Below are 11,134 nucleotides of genomic sequence, written 5' to 3' on the forward strand. Positions count from 1 at the left end.
AACCCAAAATGCACAGGTTTATGAATATGAATAAGTTGTTTCGATATAACACAGTTGTTTATGTTTCACCCAAAGCAAAAAAATTGTGTGCAACCAATGTACAGTACTGAATTAAGTAAATCCAACACGTTCTCTTTTTCAGTGCACCCTGTACACCTGATGGCCAGTCCAGCTGTGGTCAAATTGTATTAAAAAAATAACTTCTCCTTATACTGTAGGGTCTTTCCCTTTGTCAGTACATGGAAGAAAAAGAAATTAATGAGAAGCAAAACATTTTTCTTAATAAAAAAAAAAAAAAGATTGTATATTTGCATGAAGACCGTTCCAGCCAATGGGGGTTTGTTGATAAAATTATTCTCTGTGATTGGTGGCTCCATGGCCACCAGCACAGTGAGAAGAGGTTTAAAAAGGTCCCAGCACAGCATTCACTGCAAGCTGAATGACAGCAATGGCTCATCTGTTCCTCCTTCTCCTTCTGTGGGTTGGTGAGTCAACTATTGCACTTATTCCATATGTGTGTGTTTGCGTGTGTTCTTTTTAAACTATTCTTCAGGTAATCACATATCTGTGTAACCAAGCCAAGTTAAACAATCCTTTATTAAGTTTTGCTGTCATGGTTCCAGGCTTCTGAGCCTTTGTTTATTATTAGAATTTTTAGTTTGGGGGATTATTTACAGCTGTTCTGGTAAATTATTTTCATGCCATTAGTTTTTGAGCTTCTTGTTCATTTCCCTTAGTGATGTGTCGGTCATGAACGAAATGGCTCTTAGAGCCGGTGTCAGGTTTATATTAATGATTGTCATTTATGCTTAGAAATATTTACTCATATGCTTAGTTTTATAATCGCATAATGATAGAGGTTTGATCGTTAGCAGTCTGTAAAGACTGTGTGCCTTCCAGAGTGTACTGGCATGCACACACAGATCCTGGGGTCATGAGAGAGGTCGTACCTTATTTTATTGTTTTATGGTTTGATAAACACATCTGTCTGTTTTAGTATAAGTGCCTTTTGTTTAGATCAACTGCTGGACTTCCAGGCCAGCAGGTTTAGGGAAGTCGTTTATGGGGTCACATCTTGAAACACACACACACACACACACACACACACACACACACACACACACACACACACACGGTACTCTTTGGTTACATGTATATCTATGTAAGACGTCATATGTTAATGAACCTATGCATATTCATGTAAACTCAATAAAGACCAGTATTATGAGGGAGCAGACGAGAGCAACTCGGGTCAAGCGAAGGAACGGCGCTGTCACTGTTTTCTCCCTCGTGCACGAGTAACACAAAGAGCTCTGGTGACTTGTGTCTTGCTTTTGCTGTTGTAATAGAATGGTCTGAGGGGCTGTGCTAGACAGACCCATCAGCTGGCTCTTTGAAGTGCACAACGCGAGCCGACTCCTTATTGGGAGCCGTGCTTTTTTTTTATTTTTTATTTTTTTTATTTTACTCACTCACACACACACACACACTTTTTTTCCCCCGCTTCACTCTGCATTGCAGTGTTTTGTGTTGTTTCACTTTAAATTTGTTTAAAAGGAGAAAGCTGAAAATTTAAATAGTTAAAAGTTGAAATGTAAATAGTTGGTTTTTGTATTTTAGTTTATTTATTACATTTTATGTGAAGTGAATAAATAACTGCGAAGCACATACAAATTCCAAAGTTCTCTCTCTCTCTCTCTCTCTCTCTCTCTCTCTCTCTCTCTCGCTCTAATAATCTGACAATACTATAATATTGGCCATATTATATTTAAAGTCAACTCACTGTGGCAATGTAGTCTCATGAACAACATTAACTAATTGTTATTTACTAACTAATCTTATATGACTGTTCAGCACAGAAATGAAGCCCAACAGTCATGTTTTACAGTCCCGTGGTCTCAGCCTCAGATACTCAACTAAAGTGATGTCATGACAAAAATGAATGACCAACAAAACATTTTTCTCCTTCATTTCTGTCAAACAAAGCTGTATGTAATGTGTCTCGCGGTTAGTATCATGGTTGCTAGGCAACCTGAACAGCGCGACGAAGCGTATACCGTCCCATATCACAAGCCTCTCACTTCCGCACTTCTCGTACTTATAGTACGCACCGTACGTAGTACGTGTAGTGCGCGTACTTCAAGCGTGCAGTCTCTTAATTGGGACACAGCCTATGTATGTAAAAACACAGAATCTGACCATCTAAAGCCACTGAGGAAACACATAAGTATAGTTGGTAGCAGGGGCGATTTTAGCCCATTTTTGGGGGTGCCAAAATGAATCAAAGCACCCCCAAAGATTTCTTACTTTTTTTGATAATATTTGCTGTTTGTGTGACACACTACTAAAAATATAAAAAGCATACAGTACTTGGTTGAGACGTAACATTTTAACAACAAAAGTATAGATACCCCCCCCCCCCCCCTCTCTCCCAAAATGGTTTGTTCCAGCTCGCCTCTCCCCTGCTCTGGCTCTAGTGCCGTTGCTGCCAGAGCAATGGTGGCTGAGACACAGCGGAGCGGAGGTGTGAGTGCCTGGCTTAAAACAGGACATGTTAACTGCATTTAACCTTCAGTTACTCTTTATATAGTTAGGTAGGAGTCAGACCATGTTTCTTTTTAGCTGAAAAACATTACACCCAGGTAACCTGCAGTGTTGAAAACGTGTTTTGCGACAATGTTAGCTACCCTACAATCCGTCCCACTCTGTAGTAAAATCAGCGACATTTGACTGTCCTATTGCTCCCACTGAAATGTATACAGCCTATTTAAAATCTAAAACTTAACATTGGCCATAGCCTACTGTTGTTGCCACTGTCCTGTTTGAAATGGAATGAGTGAAGCTGGTTATTTTGTAGTGATGTGCGGATCGATCATTTATGTTCTAGAATCGATTCTCACATTAAAATATCAATATTTTAGTAATTTAGAGTAAATTTGTAGTTTATCATTAACAGGAACACAGTGGAAAGAAACTATAACATTCGGATTGTCTACATTCAAAGGAACTACTTCCTCTTCCGCCTTTCATAGTCATGTGCTAAATACGGCTGTAAAAATGTCTCGCAGCCCCTTGGCGTGCGCAGTGTTGCCAACTTAGCGACTTTGTCGCTATATTTAGCGAGTTTTCAGACCCCTTAGCGACTTTTTTTTCTAAAAAGTGACTAGCGACAAATCTGGCGACTTTTTCTGGTGTTATTGGAGACTTATTTATGACGACTTTTTGACGTGAAAGGGCGTGTTGCTCTTACTCTCAACAAGCAGCGGTGCGGCTGTGGGCACCTCACCCGTGCTAAAGCGCTCACGGGCGGAGGATAGTCCTCCCCCAGCTGCAGGAGATGTTCACACCTATGCGTCCAAACTGCAAATGAACCGCGCATGAGCAAAGCTGCTGCTCCCGCACTAACTGTAACGCAGTCAGTTCTTCTTTTACTGTTATGCTGTTTGCTGTTTTGTGTTTTACTTTTACTGTTTACTGTTTTACTCGTTTTCACTTCTCCATTACTTACAGGCCCGGTTCTAGGTGTGTTCACACCGAACGCGATGGACGCGAATAGAGCGTCAGGTTTACATGTAAAGTCAATGGAAAGGCGCGATGACGCGCGATTGCGGGTCCCGCGAAAATTCGGAAGCAGATTTGCGTCGCGAAAACGCCAAAACGCGTGAAACGCGCGGCAGTGTAGCGCGTCTGGCGCGTTTGACTTGCAAATAAAACCACGCGCGTGAGTTTTTGTGTTGCATTTTGTGCATACACGCGTTTCGCGTCTACCGCTCGAGTTGGAAAAATCTGAACTCCAGCGTCAAATCGCGCCGTGACAACCAATCAGGAGCCTGGTGACGTGGCTGTTACCTAGGTCAAAGGGGCAGATCCAGCCAAAGCCTTTCATACTTCAATGGAGGGGAAGGCTAATCAATGCGGTAGCAAACAACCCGGAGCCGTACAACACCAGCTGCTTTCAGTACCGAGACAGGAATAAAAAGGACCGAGCTTGGAGGAAGATATGTGAAGAGATCGGGCAACCTGGTAAGTTCATTCATTTCTCTTTTGAAAGTTTTCACTGACCCGGGGAAGCCGCACAAAAGCTAGCAAGCCACCGCTATTTTCCCACTGAGGTACAAATACCGTTCTGCTTTTATGGATGTTGTCATTTAGGAATATATTTTATTGTTTATTAATAAACAGCACACAGTGGTCCCGCTGTTCATCCGTCACTGCTTTGCTTTTTCGCTGATTTTTTATTGCACAGTACAGCATTGCATTCTGCAGCCTGATTGACAAATCTGCTCCGTGCCGTGTCTCCTGCGCTTGCCAAATTTATCACGTTTGGTTTTGATAACCATCGCGTCCAATAGAAAAAACAGCACAAAAACACCCATAACTACGACCCTCATTCGGAAATAGACACCTGCACCGTGAGGGGAAAAAGGCGCACGAAAGTGGCGGGCAGATGAAGACAAACCGCGGCATAATAATACTTTTACGTTTTGCAATCTACAAAGGTTTGCACTTTGAGAATCAATTGTGAGAACTGTGACCAGGGGCTAGTTATTCTGAGAACCCCTGCAATAAATGAGGGACCACTGTCTACTCTACGATTATTATATCCAACCTGTTAACATTTAATACTGTATTGATAGAACCAACTGATTCTGCAGCAGAGCATCCCCAGTCCCTGAGCTCCTGCTGCTGCACCCACAGATATGTACAGCAAGCACTGATACCTTTTTAGTCGGTGGGATTCCCTTGTGATCACCTTTACTAAATATCTACAACCAATCTGATTATATCCTGTTATTGTTTGTTTTGTTTTTTTCAATGTTGAAACTAAAATCTAGTAGCAGCCTTCTCATTTCTTTGTGTTTTGTGCTGTTTTACAGGCCCACAGAGGAGGACGGCTCCGAGGCAGATGAGGGACGGGTCCCAGGACGGTCCATCGGCGGTGGAGCTGGCCATCCTGGAGTCCCTGAAGAGACCACACCAGTCTCCAATGGAGCATTTCCTCCTCAGCCTTGTTCCTGCTCTGGAGAGCAGCTGGTCCTTTTTATTCCTGTCTCTCTGTAAATTCTTATATTTTATATATTTATGTTTAATGTTTTTCTGTTTGAGACTTTTAATATTATTTCAAACAAATGTTTATAATGACTAATGTCTCAGTTCTACTACACAGCAAATGTTGGCACACGACTTGACACATGTAGAATTTATTTCATATTATACTAATGACAAAATATACTGATACAGTGGGATGCAAAAGTTTGGGCAACCTTGTTAATAGACATTATTTTCCTGTATAAATCGTTGGTTGTTACAATAAAAAATGTCAGTTAAATATCATACAGGAGACACACACAGTGATATTTGAGAAGTGAAAAGAAGTTTACTGGATTTACAGAAAGTGTGCAATAATTGTTTAAACAAAATCAAGCAGGTGCATCAATTTGGGCACCACAAAAAAGAAATGAAATAAATATTTAGTGTATATCAATGTGTGTGTCTCCTATATGATATATGGGGTGCCTTTGTCTGGACGTGCTTCCCATCCAGAGCTGCACAGCACAGAGGAAAGTTCCAGCGCTCCTGGAATCCCTCTGTGATGGAGCGCCAGTCTCCAGGTGAAGGCACAGCCATGAAGTCGTCCACTAGACAGTCCCAGATGGACGTCGCTGCCTGGGGGGTGATCTGGCTCACCGTGGACACACCGACTATGAAACTGAACGCTTGGTCGTGAAGGAGTCCCCGGTGACAAGGAACCTGGACAAAATTGTTCAAAATCAGTATTATGTGTACTGCAGTTACAAAATACATTATTCAAATTCCAAAATACTTTTGTGATGTCAGATTTAAATCACAAAACATGAATCTTACATAAAACCTTTTGTAATTATAAGGATAATTAGAAAATGTATATTAGATAATATCTAAAACAGTTGTGTTTTGTTTTAACTTTAACATATCATAATTTGATTGGTAGCAACTTTCACAACTACAGTGAGCCAATCACTCATAATTCCTAAACATGTCAATCAGGTAGGAATGAAGCAAGACATTAATAGAAATGTTGACATGTATGTTGACATGTAGCCCTTTCCTTGCTTAAATCATTAATATTTTTGAAAAATTAATCTGTGATAAGACAGCTTATCAAGATAGAACCATGTAACTAAAGATGAACCAAACTGTTCACAGTTTTATCTAACTCTGTTTTAATAAAGGCTGTGACCCCTGCTATAGAGTCTGACAGCTGCAGGGATTATATACAAATATTCAACTATCCCAGAATTAAACCAGGTCTAAATAAAAAGGAGTGAGTATCACTACAAAGGTTAACTCAGTGGTCCTAATGCTACAGTTTGATATCAGCAAACACCGAGCGCATACATTGATGTGACACCACAGCCATGCTATCATGCAAACACTGATAACAGCATAAATCGAATTAAATCGGGACTTGATGAGACCTTCTGAGTATCACTAGAAATATTATAAACAGTCGTCTCTGTACCACAGTTTGCTTTCAGTAAACACCGACAGCATTCACTGTTAGCATAGCACATCCATGTTAGCAGTGTATAACTGGATGGATTAGCATATTAGCACAGATATCAATAAAGGACTACCATATTAAATAGTTTTACTAACCTCAGGCAGACGGACAGGCGCTCTGCAGGTGGGATTGAGCGCCTGTAGTTGGTGTCTAGGGTCCAGTTTTTACCCAGGTGCTTAAAGCCCTTCTTTACCCTCATGTAACACCAACAGTAATTTCCAACCACTATTTCCTGTTCCTGTCAGTCAAACAAACAGACGACAAACATCTTCTATAAACAGGAATAATGTCATTTTATCGGATTAGAAAACATCTAATCTAGCGTTGATATTACACTGCTGTTTAGTGTCTGGCTGATCTCAGTGTCACCAAAATATCTGCCCTACATGTCAAACAATGAGAGAACTTGAAACAGTAACATCACCTAGCAGCTTATTTTAATTAGTGCTAACGTTTTGTTTGCTGGCTAACATTGCTATTATTATAGTCACAGTTAATTGACTTTGAATAGCTTTATTTCAAAAGTAATTTTACAATTTCACAGCCATTTAGCTGTGTTAACTGTACATGCTGTAGGTCATAAGGCGTGCATGGATCATTTTTATAATCAGCCTCTTATCTTTTGTCCACCACAGGCTTTGCCATGATAAATTGGTCAGTTGACAACCAGGAGCCGTACACCTTAACCTCAGAGGCCAGGACATCCAGGGGCAGTGTGAACACGCACTTGCTTAAATGGGACGCAAGACGGACTATAGAGGGCCACCCCCTTGCCAGACAACCAAGTGCTGTCCCTGTCCACGGCCAGTGTGAGAAGGACTCTCACTAAAGTCAACCCACACAAAGCTGCTGGACCAGACAATATACCTGGACGCGTGCTCGGAGCCCGTGCTGACCAGCTGACTGATGTCCTAGCGGGCATCTTTAACATCTCCCTGAGTCAAGCTGTTGTGCCACAGTGCTTTAAAACCACCACCATCATACCTGTCCCCAGACCTTCCCAAAGCCTAATTCCACAATGATTGCCTGAGCCTATTCTTGTTAAATGATGAAAAACTCAAAGGCACGTTTGGGCAGTGGATCTGTGTGAAATCAGCAGCTTGCAAAACGAAATCAAAATGTGTGCTATTGATTCTAAAAATAGAAATCACAATAAAGTTCAACATTTACTAAAACCGCCATTCAGTCATCTGAGAGTCTTTACTCATGAAATTATAACGGTTAGATGAATGTATATGCAGTGATTTACTGATCAATGATAAAAGGGGAGATTTATGCAATAACGAAGACTGTCATGAAAAGTATTTGGCATCTGATCTCCTGTAACCTGCGGAGCTAAGCTGTTTTACCAGCTCTGCTCTCTGATTTTTCTTTTTTCTTTTATGAAAAAACACAAGTTGTCAAAGTTATTTGTTTGCAAATGTATTTCAGAAATATCGACATACTTTTTTTAATCAGCAGAAACTTTATGTCAGTAGTGCAAAAACCTGCACTGATCTGACCTCATTTCTTCCTCATCCTGATTCCTGACCTGGGAAGGGAGAGAAATATTTGTTTTTGTTTGTCTTCTTGTTTTATTTAATTCCTTGTGGGATTTGGATCCAACACGTAAAGTATGCATATTATGCACACACACAAACACACGTGCAGCTATTACCCATTTCTTGTATTCTTGAATAAAGACATTGATTTGACACATTTAATTAGCGGCCAATTGTTTTTATTGTTCAATTATTAAGAAAAAAGAAAAGGTGGGGGTGGGTGGGATGGAAAGTAAAGGGAGAGAGGAGAGAAAACCCCAACAATCCCCTCTGAGCAAGCACTAGGCGACAGTGGATAGGAAAAACTCCCTTTAAAGGAAGAAACCTATGACAGAACCAGGCTCTAGAGGGGGCAGTCAACTGTCGGGACTGGTTGGGGGGTGATTGTGAAAAGAGGGGAGGGAGATGGGGGAGGTGTTAGTAGTTAAGGGGAGGGGGGGGAATTAAGCTGGAGCAGAGGTGGGGGAAGAAGAGGTGACATTGGCAGTAGTGAAAGAAGGAGTGTTCTTCCTCCAGAAGAAGCAGAAGCGTTTTTTCTTTTTCTTCAGCTGCTCTTCCACGAGCACCTTTTTCTCGAGGATGAGGATTTTCAGCTCCTCGATTGTTTCGGTGTTTTGCTTCTGCAGCTTGTTGCATTTTTTCTCCACTTCTTCTATTTCAGCTTGTTTTTCTTCCAACCTTTCTTTCAGCACTTTAGATGTTGCCTCCTGTTTCTCAAACTCCTGGAGAATAAGTTTTTCTTCTCTCTGCTTACTGACCAGCTGTTCTCTCTCTTGAAGCAGGTCTTGATATTTGTGCAGTGTCTCTTCGAACTTTACCTGCAGCATCCTGTTGTTTCCCTCCATGAGCTGGAGTTGGCACTCCATGTCTCCCTGCTTTCTGTCCAGCTGCTCTTTCTCTTGAAGGATTTCTTTATTCTGTCGCAGAGCTTCATCAAGCTTTCCTTGCAAGCTTTCATTTTGTTGCTTGATGCTCTGCAGATTGGAATCCATTTCTTTTTGTTTGATTTCTTGTTCCCTTTTCTCTTGGAGAAGCTTCTCATTTGCTTGCTCTGTGCGATCAAGCCTTTTTTTGTCTACACTGTACATTAGCTCCATGTCTCGGAGCTTGGAGTGCAGCCCTCTCTTCTTCGTGCTGTCTTGCATCTTCTCTTGGAGGAGTTTTCTATTTTGTCGCAGAGCTTGATCAAGCTTTCCTTGCAAGCTTTCAATGTGTTGCTTGATGCTCTGAAGCTTGGAATGCATTTCTTTCTCTTTTAACTCCTTTTGCCTTTTCTCTTTGAGAAGCTTTTCATTTTCTTGCAGTGTGCGATCAAGCCTTTTTTTGTCTACACTGTACATTAGCTCCATTTCTTGGAGATTGCTGTGCAGCCCTCTCTTCTTCATGCCATCTTGTTTCTTCTCTTGGACAAGTTTTTTATTTTGTTGCAGGGCTTCATCAAGCTTTCCTTGGAGCTCCTGGTTCTTTTTGTCCATGTCATGGAGATCTTGTTGTTTCTCCTCAATTATAGCTTCCTTTTCTTGAAGCTGGTATGACAACTTTTTTAGTTCAGCGCTCTTTCGCTCATTTTCCTCCATCAAGAACTTAATCTTCTCTGTGTTTCTGAGCGCTTCATCCTCCATTTCTTCCAAACGCTTTTCCTCTAGTTCCACTTGGTCACACCAAGGAAGAGAGGAAAGGGAAGAGTCTAGTGGCTCATCCCAGGGAAGAGCGTATGGGTCAACTTCTTGTCCCTTTGGATTTGTTTGAGACATGTTGGGTCTGGATACAGTTACAACTGCAAAGGATCCAAATATTTCAAAAGGCTTTTCTGGCGAACGGTTCAATGCTGCACACATCAAGGCTGCGAGAAACGGACTAAAAGTCGTTGCTCTTCACCCCTATTTATAGGTTTTAAGGGTCAACGGATCAAAGGAAAGAATGGTGGTAAGATTCTACGTGTGTGACGTCATAATTCTGTAAGGCAATGAGGTTGTCACGTGATATTTTTGGAGGAGGGCATTTTTCAACTTGGACAAATTATCAATAAAGTTTCAATCTCTGTTATTTTCCCCAAAAAACGTGTTGTCGCAATAATGTTTTCTACTGTAATATGTGCCAACAGATGGCGCAGTTTAAAGTTGGCTGTTACTCTGCCCAGTCTGCTACCATAGAAGAAGAATGTAGACCAATAGTACTTTGACGATGTCCGCTGATCGTTTCCGTGTAAATCTTAGCATTGCTTTAGCCGTCAAGCTAAAGGTTTAGCTTCATACTGCCATATTTGCAGAGTAACAAAATATTTAAACGGTCTCAGATCATGGTGAGTATTTGAAAAAATGTTTATTTAATGTGAAGCCTGTGATGTGGAAAGGTTAGCAAGCGTAATTTTGCCTATTGTGTTATACACGGGTGCTTACATCCGAGTAGTGTTGATCTTTTCTAAGGTCCATGGGTTTATCCAACGAGCAGCTAAGTCACCGTTATATCTGTAATTTTGTGTGCAACGTCTTAATGCAAAAAAAAAAAAAAATCAAATCCCAAATCAACGCAACGAAGCAAAGACTAAACAAAAAAAAAACCCCACAATGCGTTTTTAAGCTCTCTCTGCGTTCACTGTCTCTGCAAGTGTCAAACTTCCTCGCTTTAGCTGATGCTAACCAACATTAGCGCTTACGGTTCGTATATAAACACAACTGTCAGCCCTTCACTTTTGGTGCCGACAACATTTTGAGCATTTTCTACAGTTTGTGAAATGGTCGCCATTGGCATTACATGCCAGTAGTGTTCGCTAATTGACTTTACCGGGGATTATATTTATTACAACGTTACTGCGCGGAAGTGATCATAGTGTATGCTTATGAACGTGAGTGGTAGGTGTTAGTAGTGCGACTTTACCCTTAATTAGTTTTCCCACCGGAAGTAGAGTTGTTTATGCGACGTGATGGCTAGAGCAGTCCCAAACAATCGATCGCGTTTATTAACAGACCAATTCTCTCCAAACTTTTAGGGTAAGCTAGACTAGAGATATGGTTGCAATAATACGAACAAGGGCGCAACAGCATATTGA

General features: G+C 41.1%; 1 protein-coding gene and 1 long non-coding RNA gene across 2 annotated transcripts; one reads left to right on the plus strand and one right to left on the minus strand.

Annotated features, from left to right (window-relative positions):
- The first annotated feature begins 2,529 nt into the window (after positions 1–2,529).
- LOC147309103 (uncharacterized) lies at positions 2,530–8,207 on the plus strand. The gene is made up of 3 exons (XR_015125944.1): positions 2,530–4,023; positions 4,878–5,057; positions 7,180–8,207. It is a non-coding gene; the product is annotated as an uncharacterized LOC147309103 (long non-coding RNA).
- Positions 8,208–8,214: 7 nt separating this feature from the next.
- On the minus strand, positions 8,215–10,889 carry LOC147309104 (uncharacterized). Its single transcript, XM_086270704.1, has one exon. It carries the CDS (start codon positions 9,921–9,923, stop codon positions 8,529–8,531), a length of 1,395 nt encoding a protein of 464 aa, XP_086126830.1. The 5' UTR covers positions 9,924–10,889; the 3' UTR covers positions 8,215–8,528.
- Positions 10,890–11,134: the final 245 nt, after the last annotated feature.

Source organism: Aulonocara sp. 'chitande type north' Nkhata Bay, linkage group LG18 (assembly GCF_057382095.1).
Source record: "Aulonocara sp. 'chitande type north' Nkhata Bay isolate Kocher_YH1m ecotype deep benthic linkage group LG18, A_spYH_male_GT1.1, whole genome shotgun sequence".
In the NCBI taxonomy this organism is placed as follows: domain Eukaryota; kingdom Metazoa; phylum Chordata; class Actinopteri; order Cichliformes; family Cichlidae; genus Aulonocara; species Aulonocara sp. 'chitande type north' Nkhata Bay.

Coding starts and splice junctions, on each gene's coding strand:
- LOC147309104 (XM_086270704.1), bottom strand. CDS start 9,923: ATGTGTGCAGCATTGAACCGTTCGCCAGAAAAGCCTTTTGAAATATTT.